Genomic DNA, 21,245 nt, shown 5'->3' with positions numbered 1-21,245 from the left:
GAGCTAATCATTTTATCTCACTTATCACAACAAGTATTTGAAATTTATTATAATTCTTGATCAGTTTACATTCTAAAATTTTAAACACTACATAATGCCCTTTGACACATTTCATGTGCTGAAAATATACATGGAATATAACCTTATCAATTTATATGACTTAGAACAAGAAAGGAGCCCTGTTGGCCTAGTGGATAACTGCTTGGCTGCTAATCGAAAGGTCTGCAGCTCAAATCCACTAGCCACTCCTCGAAAACCCTACTCTGTCCTATAGGGTTGTTATGAGTTCAAATCAACTTGATGCCAACTTTTTTTTTAATTACAAGAAAACAATGTTAATATCATTTTTGATAAATTTATATTTTGAAATTAAAAAAAAGTATATGTCTAAAAAAACAGGCCGATTCTAACCATTAAAACTGAGGTTTTATTGAAGTAATTTAAACTTGATTCTAAATCTCATTCTCTCTCCGCAAGAGTATAAGTACCAACATGTTTAATCATGTCTGAACTCTATGAGTAAACAAGAAGAAATATAAAAGAAAACAACAACAAACAAAACAAAACACTGCTTTAAGTGTTAAATGAGAGAAATAAGAAAGGCATTTAAAAATAAATAGCATGGTTTCACCAACGGTATAAAATGTAATAAGGCAGTAAACATATTAAGGGTCATAGTAATGACAGTGATCATAATGCTAAAGGATGTAAAGAAAATTACTTCACAGGGACATGAAGTGATCAGTATGGCTTAAAGTAGTGGTGGTACCAGAACTTAGATTTACAGCTTTGGGAACATTTTCAAAGCTATTTAGGAAGTGATAAAGTGGAGAATCAGGATTGGAGGAAGACTCATTAACAACCTGCTTTATGCAGATGACACAACCTTACTTGCTGAAAGTGAAGAGGACTTGAAGCACTTGCTAATGAAGATCAAAGACCACAGCCTTCAGTATGAATTAAACCTCAACATAAAGAAAACAAAAATTCTCACAACTGGACCAATGAGTAACATCATGACAAATGGAGAAAAGATTGAAGTTGTCAAGGATTTCATTTTACTTGGTTCCACAATCAATAGCCACGGAAGCAGCAGTCAAGAAATCAAAAGATGCATTGCATTGGGCAAATCTGCTGCAAAGGACCTCTTCAAAGTGTTGAAGAGCAAAGATGTCACCTTGAAGACTAAGGTGCACCTGACCCAAGCCATAGTATTTTCAATCACATCATACGCATGTGAAAGCTGACAATGAATAAGAAAGACTGAAGAAGAGTTGACACCTTTGAATTGTGGTGTTGGTGAAGAATATTGAATATACCATGGACTGTCAAAAGAACAAACAAATCTGTCTTGGAAGAAGTGCAGCCAGAATGCTCCTTAGAGGCAAGGATGGCGAGACTGCATCTTCCATACTTTGGACATGTTGTCAGGAGGGATGAGTCCCTGGAGAAGGACATCATGCTTGGCAGAGTACAGGATCAGTGGAAAAGAGGAAGACCCTCAACGAGGTGGATTGACGCAGCGGCTGCAACAATGAGCTCAAACAAGCAACAGTTGTAAGGGTGGTGCAGGACCAGGCAGTGTTTCCTTCTGTTGTGCATAGGGTCACTACGAGTCAGAACCGACTCAACGGCACCTAACAACAGCAACAAAGTGGGGAAAGGTAATGGATTCAGAATGGGAAGAGTTGTGAGCAAAGATAAGTGTAGGTAAAGATTTAGACATTTTGAATATGAAAATGGTGGCACCATAATATAGACTGACCACAGTCAAGTGAGAGGAATAAGTGGAGAATGCTTTCTTCTGTCCCTCAGTGGAAGCCATTTGAATAAGAGTGATCAGGATGAGCAAGTATGAAGCAAGGATGACTGAAAATGGAATAACAAGCAGAATGGTGGTGCTGATCAACTCCCCAGTCTCATAGGACAAGGTGTCCTCACAGGAGAGTCTCAAGACTCCGGGATGTTCACAATAAAAATTATGAATTTCTCTGTTTCCCCAAATGTGGAAACTCGTGATGTAGACTGTATATATCAAGGCATCAATAGAACCACTGGTCCATGAGCTAACAGCAATCTGCTGGCCGAAGGGCCAGTTCATAATGAGAGGGTAGTGTAGGGGCTTGTAGATGGCAACATAGTTGTTATAGGACATAAGGCCTAAGAGGATACACTCAGTCCCTCCCAGGCCTAACCCCAGGAATATCTGGATCCCACATCCAGAAACAGAGGTGACTGTCCTGTGCAGAAGGTAGTCTATCAACATCTTGGGGACAACGGCAAGTGTGAACAAGGTGTCTATGAGAAACAGCTGCCACAGAAACAAATACATAGGAGTATGAAGGTGGGGGTCTACCAGGATTAGCAGAATCAGGAGACTGTTTCCAATCAGGGTAACAAGGAACATCATAGTGAAGAGGGCAAACAGACAGAAGTGAGCTGGGGTGTATTGAAGCAGACCTAAAAGGATAAATTCAGTGACTGTGTGGTTCTCCAAATGCATTATTCTTGGAAATCTCCTTAGAGGTAAAAGCAAAAGCACATAAATATGAATAATATCTTATAATTAATTTTGGTCTATGGAAGTTAAGCCATCAAAAAAAAATTTTTTAAACATTATGTAAAGAATTCTGGGGGGGGGAGGGGAAAATCAGTAGAACTAAATTGATCACATAATATTTGTCCTGTGTGTTTTAGTGCCACATGATGCTAAATACTTTTAGACTGACTTTGTCCACTTTTTAGTGTATTTTGGACACTGGCTCTTTTGATCAGAAATAGATTGAATAAAAGTACTGATTTACCAGTAGTTTACCAACAGTTTTTGATGATGGACCCCCAGTCAAATACACATAATCACATTGACTTCCTTTTCAGCACCTTAATAAGTCCCCCTGCCTTCATAACACTGACCCCTAGGACAAAGCCCAGCTCTGTAAGCAAGTCAATCAAAAATAAAAGCATTGGATATTGAACATCACTACAGACATAAGTGCCTACTGGTTCTGTGTTGGTTACTAGAATCTAATTGTCTTAACTGATTCAGTATTTTTTGTAGATATTTTTCTTGCTCCATATATATAGACTTTTCTGTACATTAAATGAGCATCCCACACTTTTTCTCACAAATGTTAACCAATATCATTCATTTTTTTTACTACTAGCTCAACGGTTCAAGAACAAATTGGAGTATAAGAAATATTGTTATGGTTATTTAACTCTAATGATGAAGAAATCACATACTGGGTCCCCGTGGTTCACTTTAGAAATCCTCTGCCTGATGTGGTTCCACATAGCAATATGTACCTTCATCTCAGCACAGGAAGAAAGACTAAGCTTTGTCTCTCTCCCTTCCTTCCTTTTCTTTCTCCTGTCCACCAAGCTGTGTGTGCCATATCTGTTACTTCTGGACAGAATGTGCCTCATGCCTGGCTAGAAAACCACTGGTGCACAGCTTCCTTGAGTCTGCACCATTCCAATGGCAGGCTCCCTCAGCACTTTTTTTTTTTTTGGCTCCTCTTCCCCTCTTATCTTTCTCTTCTTTCCCACACCTACTTAGTTCCACACATCACACCCTCACCCCTCCTTCCTGCCTGTCTACACCATGTACTTAGCATCACACCCCCAAGCAGCACGGGCAACATCTATTGGAACCTGCCCTGCAATGATCTCCAGCCACATCCTTTCGGCCCCACTACATGCCACAAATGATGCATCCCAGTCCCTCCCCTTCCACTGGACATTTCCTACTGAACCATACCTGAGTGACTTGCCCAGCCCATTGGACAAGTTGGTGAGAAGTATCATACTCACAGACAAGCAAACAACAAAGAACATGAAGCCTGCCTGCTCAGATATAACCAAATAAAACAAAAAAGCAGAATGAAACAAACAAATCAACAATCAATAAAAGAAGAAAATAATTACTGAATGTCCCAAAGACATCAGACAATACAAAAACATATAAAAAACAGGACAGGATGGTGCCACTAGGCATCCAAAATAAAACACCAGGTGACCTCCTAGCAGAAGAAAAGGCACCAGAACTACCTAATATAGAATTCTAATCTCTAATATTCAGAGCTATTCAAGAGTTGAAGGAAAAAGCAGACAAAAATATGGGGAAAAAATCATGGGAAAAGACATACAAAACAATGAAATAATTCAGGAAAATAATACAGGAACAAAATGTCAAGATAAATTCACACCTAGAAAGCATACAAAAACAGAAATTGGAAACCTGAAAGATAAACAAGATTTCAGAAATAGACAGTGTCATAGAAGTTTTGAGGACAAGGTTTGAACTAATTGAAGACAGGATCAGCAAAATTGAAGAAAAATATTTGGATACCATGTTGAGGAAAAATCAGAGAAAAGAGCAAAGAAAAATGAAGAAACCTTGAGAATGATGTGAGATACAATCAAAAGCAAAAATTTGTGAGTGATAGGAGTTCCAGGACAAGGGAAGAAAATGGAAAACACAGACAGGATCATTGAAGAATTGCTGACAGAAAACTTCCCTAATATCATGAAAGATAAAAAGCTGACCATCCAAGAAGTTCAACAAACCCCATGTAAGTTAGACCCCTAAAGAAAATCACCAAGGCATATCATAATCACACTTGGTAAAACCAAATAGAAAAAATCCTGAAAGCAGCTTGAGATAAATGAAAAATCACATACAAAGAGGAAACAATAAGACTAAGCTGTGATTACTTGGCAGAAAACATGCAGGGAGGAAGGCAATGGGATGATATACATAAATCCTTGAAAGGAAAAAGTTGCCAACCAAGAATAATATATCCTGCAAAACTCTTGCTCAAATATGATGGTGAAATTAGGACATTTCCAGATAAATAGATATTAAGGGAATATGTGAAAACCAAACAAAACTTACAAGAATTATTAAAGAGAATCTTTTGGGTAGAGAACAAACAAAGTCAGATAACAACCTGAATCTAGGACACAAGACTGCATTGGCCAGATACCAACCTAGGCAATGAACTCTAAAGGATTAATCAAAACTAAAATATTTACAACAGGGAACCAGAGAGGTTAATCTGTAAATGACAACAACATCAGAACAATAAAAGTGAGAATAAATGGTGTAGATACAGAAATTTCAAATAGAGAGAAAGGCAAGTAATAAAATACTGGTGCAAACTTAGGAAGATTAGGGTAAATTTCAAGGTGAACACAAAGAAAGCTAACAAAACTACTCATCAAAATAAAGAAGAAAAATATAATGTATCAGTAAACACAAAAATAAAAGAAATTAAAAAAATCCACAAAGAAAAGGAATTCAGCACAAGAGAGTAAGAGGAACAAAGAAAATGTCAGCACCACAAAAAAAGCACTATAAAATGATAGCAATAAACTCACTCCTATCAATAATTACACTGAATGTAAATGGCCTAAATGCACCCACAAAGGGACAGAGAGTGACAGAATGGGTTAAAAAAAAAAAAAAGGACCCATCAATATGCTGTCTACAAGACACACACATTAGAAACAAAGAAATAAATTTAATAGAAATCAAAGGATGAAAAAAAATATATCAAGCAAACAGCTACCAAAAAAGAGAAGGAGTGGCAATACTAATCTCAGATAAAATAGACTTTAAAACAAAATCCGCCATAAAAGACAAAAAAGGGCTTATATAATGATTAAAGGGGCAAACAATCGTGAAGACATAACCATAATAAATAAATACACACCCAATGGCAGTGCTACAAAATACATAAAAACTCTAATAGCACTGAAAGGAGAAATTGACAGTTCAACAATAATTGTAAGAGACTTCAACAAACCACTCTCAGTAAAGGACAGAACATCTAGAAAGAAACTCAACAAAGATACAGAAGATCTAAAGCCCACAGTCAGCCAACCTGACCCCATAGACACATATCAAACACTTCACCCAACAGCTACAAAGTACACATTCTTTTCCAGTGCACATGGAATGTTCTCCAGATTGGACCACAAAGCAATCTTCAACAAAATCCAAAGCACTAAGATAATACAAAGTATCTTCTCTGATCACAATGACATCAAAGTAGAAACTAACAGTAGGAAGAGCAAAGAAAAAAAAAATGAAATACATGGAAACTGAATAATACCCTGCTTATAAACCATTGGGTAATAGAAGAAATCAGTGATGGAATAAAAAAACTCAAGAGAATCAAATGAGAATGAAAACACATCATACCAAAACCTTTGGGATACAGCAAAGGAAGAAATCGGAGGTGAACTTATAGCAATAGACACAGACAACAAAAAAGAAGGCCCAAAATCAAAACATTAGCTATACTACTTGAAGAAATAAAAACAGAACAGCTAAAGAAGCCCACAGCACCAGAAGGAAATAATAAAGATCAGAGCAGAAATAAATGAAATAGAGAATAGAAAAAAAAAAAAAAAATAGAATCAACAGAGCTAATAGTTGGTTTTTTGAAAGGACCAACAAAATTGACAAACCACTTGAAAAACTGACAAAAGAAAAACAGGAGAGGATGCAAATAACCCAAACAAGAAATAAAATCAGGGACATTAAAACAGATCTGACTGAAATAAAAAAAGGATCATAACAGAGTACTCTGAAAAACTGTATTCCAACAAATTTGAAAACCTAGATGAAATGGGCAAATTTCTTGAAACACACTACCTACCCAAACTAACACAAAATGATGCTTAAAATCTGAACAGACCCATAACAGGAGAAGAGATAGAAAACATTAAAAAAAAAAAAAAAAAAGCCCCCAACAACAACAACAGAAAAACCTTAGTCTGGTGGCTTCATTGGAGAATTCTACCAAACATTCAGAGAAGAGCTTACACAAGTACTACTCAAACTATTTCAGAACATAGAAAAGGAAGGCATCCTTCCAAATTCATTCACTGAAGACAGTATAACTGTGATACCAAAACCAGACAAAGACACCACACACAGAAAAAAATTACACACCAATATCTATCTCTCACAAATATAGATGCAAAAATTCTCAACAAAATAAATAAATAATTTACTACAACCTAGTAGGGCTCATACCAGTTATGCAAGGATGTTTCAACATTAGAAAACCAATCAATATAATCCACCACATAGTAAAAGAATCACATAATCACCTCAATCTATGCAGAAAATTCATTGGACAAAATTCACCACCCATTCCTGATTAAAAAAAACTCCCAATAAAATAGCTATAGTAGGGAAATTCCTCAAAACCATCCAACATCATCCTTAATGTAGAGAGGCTGAATAATCCCCTCAAGAACATGAACAAGACAAGGATGTTGTTTATCACCATGCCTTTTTAATCTTGCGCTGGAAGTCCTACCTAGAGCAATAAGGTAAGAAAAAGAAAAAAAGGACATCCAAATTGGTAAGGAAGAAGTAAAACTGTCCCTATTTGCAGATGATATGATACTGTACACAGAAAACTCAAAGGACTCTATGAGAAAACTAGTGGAACTAATAGAAATATTCATCAGAGTAGCAAGATACAAGATCAACATACAAAAAACCAGTTGGATTTCTATATACCAGTAAAGAGAGAGACAAAAAGAAAGTCAGGAAAACAATACTGTTTATAATTGCCACTAAAGAAATAAAATAGTTACGAATAAATCTAACCAGGAATGTAACAGACTTATACAAAGAAAACTAAAAAACACTACGGTAAGAAACCAAAAGAGATGTACATAAATGGAAAGACATACCATGCTCATGGATAGGTAGACTCAACATTGTGAAAATGACAATCCTACCCAAAGTGATTTACAAATACAGTGCCATACTGATCCAAATACCAACTACATTCTTTTAAGAGATGGAAAAACTTATCATTAACTTTATGTGGAAAAGGAAGAAGCCCCTGAGAAGTAAAGCACTATTGAAGAGGAAGAATAAAGTAGGAGGACTCACACTACCTGACCTCAGAAACTGCTACACAGCTACAGTTGTCCAAACAGCCTGGTAAAGGAACAACAACAGATACATTGAACAATGGAACAGAACTGAGAACTCTGGTTGTAAATCCGTCCACTACAGTCACCTGATCTTTGAAGAGGGCCATCAAATAGGGAAAATAGAGTCCTTTTAACAAATGGTGTTGGCAAAACTGGATGTCCATCTGCAAAAAAAAAATGAAACAGGAGCCATACTTCACACGATACAAAAAAACTGATTCAAAATGGATCAAAGACCTAAATATAAAACCAAAAACTATAAAGATCACAGAAGAAAAAATAGGATCAATGCTACAGGCCCTAATAACACCCACATTAACAGGATACAAACCATAACTAACAACATGCAAACTCCAGAAGATAAGCAAGGTAACTGGGATCTTCTAAAAATTAAACACTTATGCTCATCAAAAAAATTCACCAAAAGAGTAAAAAGAGAATCTACAGACAAGGAAAAAGTTTTTGGCTATTACAAATCTGACAAAGGCTTAATCTCTAAAACCTACAGGAAAATCCAATACCTCTGCAACAAAAAAGACAAATAATCCAACTAAAAAATGGGAAAAGGATATAAACAGTCACTTTACCAAAGAGCACATTAGCAATCACTAGCCATTAGAGAAATGCAAATCAAATCCACAATGAGATACCATCTCACCCCCTGGAATGAATCAAAAAAAAAAAAAAAACAAACAGGAAATAACAAAAGTTGGAGAGGCTGTGGGAGATTGCAACTCTTATGCACTGCTGGTGGAAATGCAAAATGATAACACCATTTTGGAAAATGATATGGCACCTCCTATATGAAAGCTAGAAATAGAAATACAATATGACCCAGCAATCCCACTCCTAGGCATATGTGCTAGAGTTAAGAGCCAACACACGAATAAACATATGCACACCCACATTCATTGCAGCATTGTCCACAATAGCAAAAAAAGGGAAACAATCTAGATGCCCATCAACAGACAAATGGATAAACAAATTATGGTGCCTACACACAATGGAGTAATACACAAAGATAAAGAACAATACTGAATCTGTGAAGCATCTCAAAACATGGATGAATCTGGAGGGCATCAGGCTGAGTGAAATAAGTCCATCACAAAAGGATAGGTATCGTATGAGACCAATAGTATAAAAATTCATGAAAAGTTTTACACACAAAAAGAAACAATCTTTGATGGTTACAAGGAAAGGGATGAGTAGGGATGGAAAAACACTAAATAGACAATAGATAAGTGCTAACTTTGGTGGAGAGTAAGACAGTACACAATACTGGTGAAGCCAGCAAAACTTGTACAAGGCAAGGTCCTGAAAGATCCATAGACACATCCAGACTCCCTGAGGGACTGAATTGCTGGGCTGAAGGCTGTGGAAACCATGGTCTTAGGGAACATCTAGCTCAATTGGTATAACAGTTTATAAAGAAAATGTTCTACATTCTAATTTAGTAGGTAGCATCTGAGGCCTTAAAAGCCTGTGAGCTTCTATCTAGGATACTCCACTGTCTCATCCCTTTGGAGACAAGGGGGAATGAAGAAAACTAAAGACACAAGGGAAAGATTAGCCCAAAGGACTGATGTTCTCCAGCTAGGACAGCCTCCACCAGACTGAATCCAGTACAACTAGATGGTTCCCAGCTACCTTTACTGACTGCTCTGACAGAGATCACAATAGAGGGTGCTGGACATAGCTAGAGAAAAATGTAGAACAAAATTTTAACTCACAAAAAAGACCAGACTTACTGGTCTGACAGAAACTGGACAAATTCCAAGAATATGGCCCCCGACACCCTTTTAGCTCAGTAATGAGGTCACTCCTGAGGTTCACTCTTCAGCCAAAGATTAGACAGGCCATAAAACAAAATGAGACTAAAGGGGCACACCAGCCCAGGGGCAAGGACTAGATGGTAGGAGGGCACAGTAAAGCTGGTAATAGGGAACCTAAGGTTGAGAAGTGATAGCGCTGACATGTTGTGGGGTTGGTAACCAATGTCACAAAACAATGTGTACTAATTATTTAATGAGAAGCTAGTTTGTTCTGTAAACTTCGATCTAAAACAATAAAAACTTTCACATTGCATCTATGTTACAATTAATTTCATTATTGGAGACATGTGGACGCTAAGGACAATTAGGTATTATGTGGAATAAAAATTGTATTAGTGCATATTTTCAAAATATCACAAACTACAGTAAATACTTTACCTGTAATAATGATACACATTATATTATGTGAAAAAACAAAACTATAAGATGTGCATTACCTTGTAGCCTTGTACTTAAACATTTGAATGATACTAATTGTGTGAAGGATTAATGACAGCCCTATCAATTAAGTATATAATATAATTAATAACTAAATTAATTTAATAAAAGTCATATTTATGTGTATGTGTGTATATATATTATATAGATAATTACATTTATATTTACATTTACTTTGCTTTTGCATTATATTTATATTTACTGTGCATATATATGCATGCAAACCAAACCTGTTGCTGTTGAGTCAATTCCGACTCACTGCAGCCTGACAGGACAGAGTAGAACTGCCCCATATGGTATCCAAGGAGTGCCTGGTGGATTCAGACTGTTGCCCTTTTGGTTAGCAGCTGTAGGTCTTAACAGCTATGCCACCAGGTTTTCCAATATATGTATAGTGATTTTAATTTGTGGAATTTTTTGAAACTCATTAACTTATTTACAAATACAATTTCTCATATTGTATCCTAGTAATTAAAAATGTCATTTGTTTAAATATAAAATAAAGTAATTAAATGTTTAAATCTCTCAACTAAGACACAATATAAGGTTCTTGTTTGTCTCTCCTGTCTTGGAATAGGTTGAGGAAAGCTGTAGTGAAATAAGGGGTCTTCTTCAGAATTAAAAAGGAGGACATGGCAAGAGAGGTAGGATGATTGGCACCTACATCTGAGCCTTGTTTGGTTAGAAATGCTAGAACATCTTAAGGATTTCCAAACAAAATTTATTTCTGCCTTAGCTTCATGTTTCCTGGTAAGCATTATTGCTAGCCTGAAAGGTCACTGAAGAAAAGAAGGGAAGCATAATTTTGGAACATTTTTGGCTGGAGGGCAAAATTCTGAATTCGAAATCAGAAAAACCTGAATTCAGTTCAGCTGCATCAACAAGCCACTGTGTGGTCTTGGATATATGACTTCGAATCTTTGATTTTTTTGTTTTTTCTCTGTGTAATAATGGGAATACATTTTAAATATCCATATCAACAATAAATGCATGAATTCTAAAACCGGATCAAATTATCTCAGTATTTCAATTCTAAGCGTCTAAAGATAGGGATAAATAATATATGCCTCTGCAAGGAAAGTAGTTACGGAAATGGTAACGTGGAAGTCATTTCCAAACTGGAGCTGCAATTGGAGGGTTTTCCTCTTTATGACAGATGACAGACTTCTGCAACCTGATTTACAGAGACAGTATGGGTGTTCCTTTGTAAGCAAGTCTTTCTAGGTAGGGACAGGTTGTGATTGTAAGCAGCACATGAGTTGGACTACATTTAGATGTGTGAGTGGTGACGTGAGGCTCTCTTCCCCTGCTCATTAGGGGCTGGATTGGGAAATATTGGGTTGTTGCATGGAAACAGAGAAAAATCGTTAAAGCTTGGAGACATGAGGAAACATCTCTAAGGAGAACTTGTTGAAATGTGTAAGCTTTAAGCACTAAAACCATTCAATTTGGACAAAAAATAACTTTTCAAATACATTTTCTACCGTCTACCACCTACCATCAATAAAGGATTCATGCTTAAATAGATATTTTAATGGAAATTTTGGATGGCTAAAAAGTGAACCACCCTTCCTTCTGATTCATTACCGCTCATAAAGTGAATAATGAGGCTATCTTTTTAGCTAACAATGCAGGGATCACCACGTAAATTCTACCAAATCTGAATGCCCTCTGAAGCTTATTCTTGTTGTGACACAGTTCCTGACATATGCCCTGGATACTGGGTAGAGATGGCAATAACAGACTAGGGACAAGGCTAACGATTTTTCTCCCACCCACTATGTAACTTTGGATGGATATATTCCTACTAACAATTTTCTCCTTTATATATTAAAATTAATGCTGATGCAAAATTCTGTCAGTTTTTGTTTTTGTTTTATGCGCCCTTGAGTCTGTTCCAACTCATAGCAATGCTATGTACAACAAAATGAAATACTGCCTGGTCCTGTGCCATCCTCATAATTTTTGCCATGTTTGAGCGCATTATTCTAGCCACTATGTCAATCCATATTGCTGAGGGTCTTCCTCTTTTTCACTGACCATTTTTTTTTTTTTACTTTACCAAGCATGATGCCCTTCTCCAGGGACTGGTTCCTCCTGGTAACATTTCTGAAGTAACTGAGATGATGTCTTGCCATCCCAGCTCCTGAGGACCATTTGGGCTGCACTTCCTTTCAAAAGAGATTCTTTGTTCTTCTGGCAGCCCATGGTATACTCAATATGTCATTAACACCATAATTCAAAGACACCAATTCTCCTTCAGTCTTCCTTGTTCATTCTCCAGCTTTCACATGCATATGAGTCAATTGAAAATACCTTGGTTTGGGTCAGATTCACTTTAGTTCTCAAAGTGACATCTTTGCTTTTGGAGGTTGCTATGACTTGGAATCGACTCGATGGTAACCATTTCATTTTTTTTTATACCAATCACACCTGCCCCTCTAAGACTATAGGACATAGCCTGTACCACACACTTGATGATCAGTTACCTGGGCACCTGAGCTGAATTCATACAAGAAAAGTAAAGGGACTCCTAGACTGATATACCTGATAACAGCTCTTGCTATCTGGGGACAGGACATTAGAGTTCCAAAGGCAAAAATAAGCTAGCTCACTCAAGCAACCCATTTGGGCATATCAAAATTAAACAGAGCAAGAAGCTACAACACAGTAAGCAAACATAAAATAAACTAATACAATAACTTATAGATGGCTCGGAGACAACAGTCAATATCAAGTCACATAAAGAAACAGACCATGATTGCACCAAAAAGCTCTCAAAACAAAGAATCAAGGGATCTTCTAGATGAAAGTGCCTTCCTGGAATTACCAGAGGCAGAATACAAAAGGTTAATATACAGAACCCCTCAAAACATCAGGAAGAAAACAAGGCAATATGCAGAATGAGCCAAGGAACACACAGATAAAGCAGTTGAAGAAATTAAAACGATTATTCAGGAACATAATGAAAAATTTCATAAGTTGCAAGAATGCATAGAGAGACAGCAATCAGAAGTTCAGAAGATTAACAATAAAATCACAAAATTAGACAACTTAATAGAAAGTCAGAGGACCAGAACTGAGGAAGTGGAAGGCAGAATTAGTGAGATTGAAGAAAAAACACTTGGCACCAATATCCAAACAAAAACCCATAGCCTTCGAGTCGATTCCGACTTGTAACAACCCTATGTTTGAAGCAAAATCAGATAAAAGAATTAAAAAAAAATGCAGAAACCCTAAGAATCATGTGTGACTCTTTCAAGAGAAATCATCTATGAGTGATTAGAGTACCAGAACAGGGAGGGATAACAGAAAATACAGAGAGAATTGTTGAAGTTTGTTGGCAGAAAATTTCCCTGATAGCGTGAAAGATGGGAAAATATCTATCCAATATGCTCATCGAAATCCACATAAGGAAGGTCTCAAAAGAAAGTAACCAAGACATATTAGAATCAAACTTACCAAAACCAAAGATAAAGAGAGAATTTTAAGAGTGGCTAGGAATAAACAAAAAGTCACCTACAAAGGAGAGTCAATAAGTATAAGCTCAGACTACTCGGCAGAAGCAATGCAGGCAAGACAGCAATGGGATGACTTATATAAAGCATTGAAGGAAAAAAATTGCCAGCCAAGAATCATATACCCAGCAAAACTGTTTCTCAAATATGAAGGCGAACCTAGGACATTTCCAGATAAAAAGAAGTTTAGGGAATTTGTGTAAACTAAACCAAAACTACAAGAAATACTAAAGGGAGTTTTCTGGTCAGAAAATCAATAATATCAGATATCAACAAAGACTAGAACATTGGACAGATGCAACCAGACGCCAACCGAGATAGGGAAATCGCAAAAATAAATCAAGATTAAAAAAAAAAAAAACAGACAGGGAAACAGTGATGTCATTATGTGAAAGAAGACAATAAAACAGTAAAGACTAAGAAATGTAATGATAGATCTTCCCTATGGAGAGGAAGACAAAGTGATATAAAGAAATAAAATTTAGGTTAAACTTAGAAAAATAGGGGTAAATATTAAGGTAACAACAAAGGAAACTAACAATCCTACTCATCGAAATAAAATACAAGAAGAAAAAAATAAAGACTAAGCTGAAACAAAATTGAAAATAACAAATAAGAGAAAACCACAATATTTAAAGATAAACTACTCAGCACAAAAAATTAAGTGGGAAAAAGAAACTCAACAACACACACACACAAAAGACATCAAAATGACAGCACTAAACTCATACCTATCCGTAATTACGCTGGATGTAAATGGACTAAATGCACAAATAAAGAGACAGAGAGTGGCAGAATGGATAAAAAAAAAATACCTGTCTTATGCTGCCTACAAGAGACACACCTTAGACTTAGAGACACAAACAAACTAAATCTCAAAGGATGGAAAAAATATATTGATCAAATAACAATAAAAAAATAGCAGGAGTGACAATCTTAATTTCTGACAAAATAGACTTTAAAGTTAAATCCACTACAAAGGATAAGGAAGGTCACTATCTAATGATTAAAGGGAAAATATACCACGAGGACATAACCATATTAAATATTTATGCACCCAATGACAGGGCTGCAAGATACATAAAACAAACTCTAACAGCATTGAAAAGTGAGATAGACAGCTCCACAATTGCATTAGAAAATTTCAATACAACACTTTCGGTGAAAGACAGAAGATCCAGAATGAAATTCAATAAAGACATGGAAGAGAGAAATGCCAAAATCAACCAACTTGACATCATAGATATATACAGAACGCTCCTCCCAACGGCTGCAACGTATACTTTCTTTTCTAGTACACATGGATCGTTCTCTAGAATAGAGCACATATTAGGTCATAAAGCAAGACTTAAACCAAATGAAACCAAACTGTTTGCCGTCAAGTCAATTCTGACTTATAGGGACCCTATAGGACAGAGTAGACCTGCCCCATAGAGTTTCCAAGGAGCACCTGGTGGATTTGAACTGCTGACCTTTTGGTAAGCAGCTGTAGCACTTAACCACTACACCACCAGGGTTTCCAACAAGCGAGACATAGCAGAATCCAAAACATTGAAAAATTGCAGAGCATCTTCTCTGACCATAAGGCCAAAAAAGTAGAAATCAATAACAGGAAAAGCAGGGAAAAGAAATCAAATGCTTGGAAACTGAACAATATCCTGCTCCAAAACGACTGGGTTATAGCAGACATTAAGGTTGGAATACAGAAATTCATAGAATCCAATGAGAATGAAAACACTTCCTATCAGAACCTTTGGGGCACAGCAAAAGCGGTGCTCAGAGGCCAATTTCTATCAATAAATGCACACAAACAAAAAGAAGAAAGGGTCAAAATCAAAGAATTATCCTTACGACTTAAGCAAATAGAAAGGGACCAGCAAAAGAAACCTTCAGGCACCAGAAGAAAGCACATAATAAAGATTACAGCAGAAGAAAATGAAATAGAGAAAAGAAAAACAATTCAAAGAGTTAACAAGATGAAAAGCTGGTTCTTTGAAAATATTAACAAATCCAATAAACTATTCGCTAAACTGAGAAAGGAAAAACAGGAGAGGAAGCAAATAACCTGAATAAGAAATGAGATGGGTGATATTACAACAGACCCAACTGAAATTAAAAGAATCGTATCAGATTACTATGAAAAATTGTACTCTAACAAGTTTGAAAACATAGAAGAACTGGATGAATTTCTAGAAACACACTACTTACCTAAAGTAACACAAACAGTAGAACAACTAAATAAACCCATAACAAAAGAAGAGATTGAAAGGGTAATTTAAAAAACTCCCAACAACAACAACAACAAAAAAACCAGGCCCGGATGGCTTCACGGCAGAGCTCTACCTAACTTTCAGAGAAGAGTTAACACCACTACTACTAAAGGTATTCAGAGCATAGAATGGGTGGAATACTCCCAAACTTATTCCATGAAGCACAGCATATCCCTAATACCAAAACCAGAAAAAGACACCAAGTAAAAGAAAATTACAGACCTATAACCCCTAGAAACATAGACATGAAAAATCCTCAACAAAATTCTAGCCAATAGAATTCAAAAACATATCAAAAAAATAATTCACCATGACCAAGTGGGATCCATACCAGGTATGCAGGGATGGTTCAACATCAGAAAAACAATTAATGGAATCCAGCACATAAATAAAAAAAAAGACAAGAGCCACATGATCTTATCAATTGGTACAGAAAAGTCATTTGACAAAGTCCAACACCCATTCATAATAAAATTTCCCAGCAAAATAGGAATAGAAGGGAAATTCCTCAACATAATAAAGGGAGTTGAGACAAAACCAAAAGACAACATCATCCTAAATGGAGAGAGTCTGAAAACATTCTCCCCTTGAGAATGGGAACCACACAAGGATGCCCTTTATTACCACTCTTATTCAACATTGTGTTGGAGGTCCTGGTCAGAGCAATTAGGCTAGAGAAAGAAATAAAGGGCATCCAGTTTGGTAAGAAAGAAGTAAAAATACTTGCAGATGATATGATCTTATACACAGAAAACCCTATAGAATCCACAGGAAAACTACTGGAAAAAATAGATTTCAGAGGCGGGGCCAAGATGGCGGACTAGGTAGCTGCTACCTCGGAGCCCTCTTGCAACAAAGACTCAGAAAAACAAGTGAACCGATCACATACATAACAATCTGTGAACCCTGAACAACAAACACAAATTTAGAGATGGAAAACGAACAAATACGGGGAAGCAGCGACTGTTTTTGGAGCCTGGAGCCAGCGTCCCAGTCAGGTAACCTCGGCGCCCGGCTTAGGTCAGGGCCCAGGGGAGCTGATGGTGCAAACAAGGGGCGCAGCCCTATCCCCCTGAACTCACCCAGAGAGGGGGCCCAGCCGGTCCACGCAGGCGGCATGGCGACAAAAAGCTGGTGGGAGAAGTCCCCGGGAGGCAGTGACTGGTTTTGGAGCCGGAGCGCAGCGTCCCAGCTGGAGAACCTTGGCGCCGGGCTTTTGACTGGGCGCTGTCACGGCGCAAGCACGGGGCGCAGCTCTACTCCCCTGAACTAACCCCGGGAGGGGGCCCAGCCGGTCCACGGTGGCAGCGCGGCGATGCGGGTGGCAGGACAAGAAGTCCTCAGGAGGCAGGGACTGATTTTGGAGTTGGGAGTGCAGCGTCCCAGCAGGGGAACCTTGACGCTGAGCTTTGGACTGGCAGTGGAGGATCTGACCGCGGCTTCAGCGGCCCAGATCCCCGGGGGCAATCTCCACACAGCCAGCACACATAGGCGACATGCCCCTCGGGAATCTCAGATAAAATAGTCATTCCAAGCAAGATAAGCAACTCTGGCTATATTCCGAGGTGCTACTCTCCTATCTCTCTGATCCCTCCCCCACCACCCCCCCAGGCTGCTTCATTAAAATTGGAATTTCCTGAGCCAGAGGGAGAAAGGCTCCGGCTCCGAGGCGGCTTTGCTTCCCCCACCCCTTTTTTTTTTCTTTTGGTCTTTTCCTAACCCACTCTTCCAGCCTGAGAGAAGGAACCACAAAAAAAACAGGGACCAAAAATCCATACCTAATTGGACTAAAAACACAGAACCAGCTACAGCCAAGCATATATGATCCAAATCTCAGACTTTCATCCTTACAGAGAACAAGGTGGCGGTTATAATCCAAAGGCAGTTCTGGTAGGGACCTGACTGCATTTTTTTTTTAGGGAATTTTCTGGAAAAACAAGTTTCCCAGTGATGGCTCAGAGACAGCAGTCCATATCAAACCACATAAAGAAATAGACCATGACAGCTTCTCCAACCCCCCAAACAAAAGAATCAAAATCTTTCCCAAATGAAGATACGATCCTGGAATTATCAGATACAGAATATAAAAAACTAATTTACAGAATGCTTAAAGATATCACAAATGAAATTAGGATAACTGCAGAAAAAGTCAAGAACACACTGATAAAACAGTTGAAGAACTCAAAAAGACTATTCAAGAACATAGTGGAAAAATTAATAAGTTGCAAGAATCCATAGAGAGACAGCATGTAGAAATCCAAAAGATTAACAATAAAATTACAGAATTAGACAACGCAATAGGAAGTCAGAGGAGCAGACTCGAGCAATTAGAATGCAGACTGAGACATCTGGAGGACTAGGGAATTAACACCAACATAGCTGAAAAAAAATCAGATAAAAGAATTAAAAAAAATGAAGAAACGCTAAGAATCATGTGGGACTCTATCAAGAAGGATAACTTGCGTGTGATTGGAGTCCCAGAACAGGGAGGGAGGACAGAAAACACAGAGAAAATAGTTGAAGAACTCCTGACACAAAACTTCCCTGACATCATGAAAGACAAAAGGCTATCTATCCAAGATGCTCATCGAACCCCATTTAAGATTGATCCAAAAAGAAAAACACCAACACATATTATCATCAAACTTGCCAAAACCAAAGATAAACAGAAAATTTTAAAAGCAGCCAGGGAGAAAAGAAAGGTTTCCTTCAAGAGAGAATCAACAAGAGTAAGTTCAGACTACTCAGCAGAAACCATGCAGGCAAGAAGGGAATGGGACGACATATACAGAGCACTGAAGGAGAAAAACTGCCAGCTAAGGATCATATATCCAGCAAAACTCTCTCTGAAATATAAAGGCGAAATTAAGATATTTACAGATAAACACAAGTTTAGAGAATTTGCAAAAACCAAACCAAAGCTTCAAGAAATACTAAAGGATATTGTTTAGTCAGAAAACCAATAGTATCAGATACCAGCACAACACAAGGTCACAAAACAGAACATCCTGATATCAACTCAAATAGGGAAATCACAAAAACAAATTAAGATTAATTAAAAAAAAAAAATGCTCATAACAGGGAATCATTGAAGTCAATAGGTAAAAGATCACAATAATCAAAAAGAGGGACTAAATACAGGTGGCGTAGAACTGCCATATGGAGAGTGATACAAGGCGATATAGAACAATACAAGTTAGGTTTTTACTTAGAAAAATAGGGGTAAATAATAAGGTAACCACAAAGAGGTATAACAACTCCACAACTCAAGATAAAAGGCAGGAAAAAAGTAACGACTCAACAAACATAAAGTCAAACACTACGAAAATGAGGATCTCACAATTTACTAAGAAAAAAGTCTCAGCACAAACAAGTGTGTGGAAAAATGAAATAGTCAACAACACACATAAAAAGGCATCAAAATGACAACACTAAACACTTATTTATCTATAATTACGCTGAATGTAAATGGACTAAATGCACCAATAAAGAGACAGAGAGTCTCGGACTGGATAAAGAAACACGATCCGTCTCTATGCTGCCTACAAGAGACACACCTTAGACTTAGAGACACAAACAGACTAAAACTCAAAGGATGGAAAAAAACATATCAAGCAAACAATAAGCAAAAAAGAAGAGGAGTAGCAATATTAATTTCTGACAAAATAGACTTTAGACTTAAATCCACCACAAAGGATAAAGAAGGACAGTACATAATGATAAAAGGGACAATTGATCAGGAAGATATAACCATATTAAATATTTATGCACCCAATGACAGGGCTGCAAGATACATAAATCAAACTTTAACAGAACTGAAAAGTGAGATAGACACCTCCACAATTATAGTAGGAGACTTCAACACACCGCTTTCGGAGAAGGACAGGACATCCAGTAAGAAGCTCAATAGAGACACGGAAGATCTAATTACAAAAATCAACCAACTTGACCTCATTGACTTATACAGAACTCTCCACCCAACTGCTGCAAAGTATACTTTTTTTTCTAGCGCACATGGAACATTCTCTAGAATAGACCACATATTAGGTCATAAAACAAACCTTTGCAGAATCCAAAACATCGAAATATTACAAAGCATCTTCTAAGACCACAAGGCAATAAAACTAGAAATCAATAACAGAAAAACTAGGGAAAAGAAATCAAATACTTGGAAAATGAACAATAACCTCCTGAAAAAAGACTGGGTTATAGAAGACATCAAGGAGGGGAGGGAATAAGGAAATTCATAGAATGCAACGAGAATGAAAATACTTCCTATCAAAACCTCTGGGACACAGCAAAAGCAGTGCTCAGAGGCCAATTTATATCGATAAATGCACACGTACAAAAAGAAGAAAGAGCCAAAAGCAGAGAACTGTCCCTACAACTTGAACAAATAGAAAGTGAGCAACAAAAGAATCCATCAGGCACCAGAAGAAAACAAATAATAAAAATTAGAGCTGAACTAAATGAATTAGAGAACAGAAAAACAATTGAAAGAATTAACAAAGCCAAAAGCTGGTTCTTTGAAAAAATTAACAAAATTGATAAACCATTGGCTAGACTGACTAAAGAAATACAGGAAAGGAAACAAGTAACCCGAATAAGAAACGAGAAGGACCACATCACAACAGAGCCAAATGAAATTAAAAGAATCATTTCAGATTATTACGAAAAATTGTACTCTAACAAATTTGCAAACCTAGAAGAAATGGATGAATTCCTGGAAAAACACTACCTACCTAAACTAACACGATCAGAAGTAGAACAACTAAATAGACCCATAACAAAAAAAGAAATTGAAATGGTAATCAAAAAACTCCCAACAAAAAAAAGCCCTGGCCCGGATGGCTATACTGCAGAGTTCTACCAAACCTTCAGAGAAGAGTTAACACCACTACTACTAAAGGTATTTCAAAGCATAGAAAATGATGGAATACTACCCAACTCATTCTATGAAGCTACCATCTCTCTGATACCGAAACCAGGTAAAGATATTACAAAAAAAAGAAAATTACAGACCTATATCCCTCATGAACATAGATGCAAAAATCCTCAACAAAATTCTAGCCAATACAATTCAACAACATATCAAAAAAATAATTCACCACGATCAAGTGGGATTTAAACCAGGTATGCAAGGCAAGGCTATTTTAATATCAGAAAAACCATTAATGTAATCCACCACATAAATGAAACAAAAGACAAAAACCACATGA

The 21,245-nt window shown here is 37.1% G+C and overlaps 1 protein-coding gene across 1 annotated transcript; it reads right to left on the bottom strand.

Moving 5' to 3' along the window:
* Window positions 1-459: 459 nt before the first annotated feature.
* Window positions 460-17,145, bottom strand: LOC135230437 (olfactory receptor 2T6-like). Its single transcript, XM_064279733.1, has 3 exons — window positions 16,977-17,145; window positions 1,766-2,460; window positions 460-513 (listed from the first exon to the last, which is right to left on the bottom strand). Exons 1-3 carry the CDS (start codon window positions 17,143-17,145, stop codon window positions 460-462), a joined length of 918 nt encoding a protein of 305 aa, XP_064135803.1.
* Between the last annotated feature and the right edge of the window lie 4,100 nt (window positions 17,146-21,245).

The sequence above is a fragment of the Loxodonta africana genome, chromosome 2, assembly GCF_030014295.1.
Source record: "Loxodonta africana isolate mLoxAfr1 chromosome 2, mLoxAfr1.hap2, whole genome shotgun sequence".
Lineage (NCBI taxonomy): Eukaryota > Metazoa > Chordata > Mammalia > Proboscidea > Elephantidae > Loxodonta > Loxodonta africana.
Note: the sequence above shows the minus strand (reverse complement) of the source record. Positions and strands in the feature narration are given on the sequence as shown.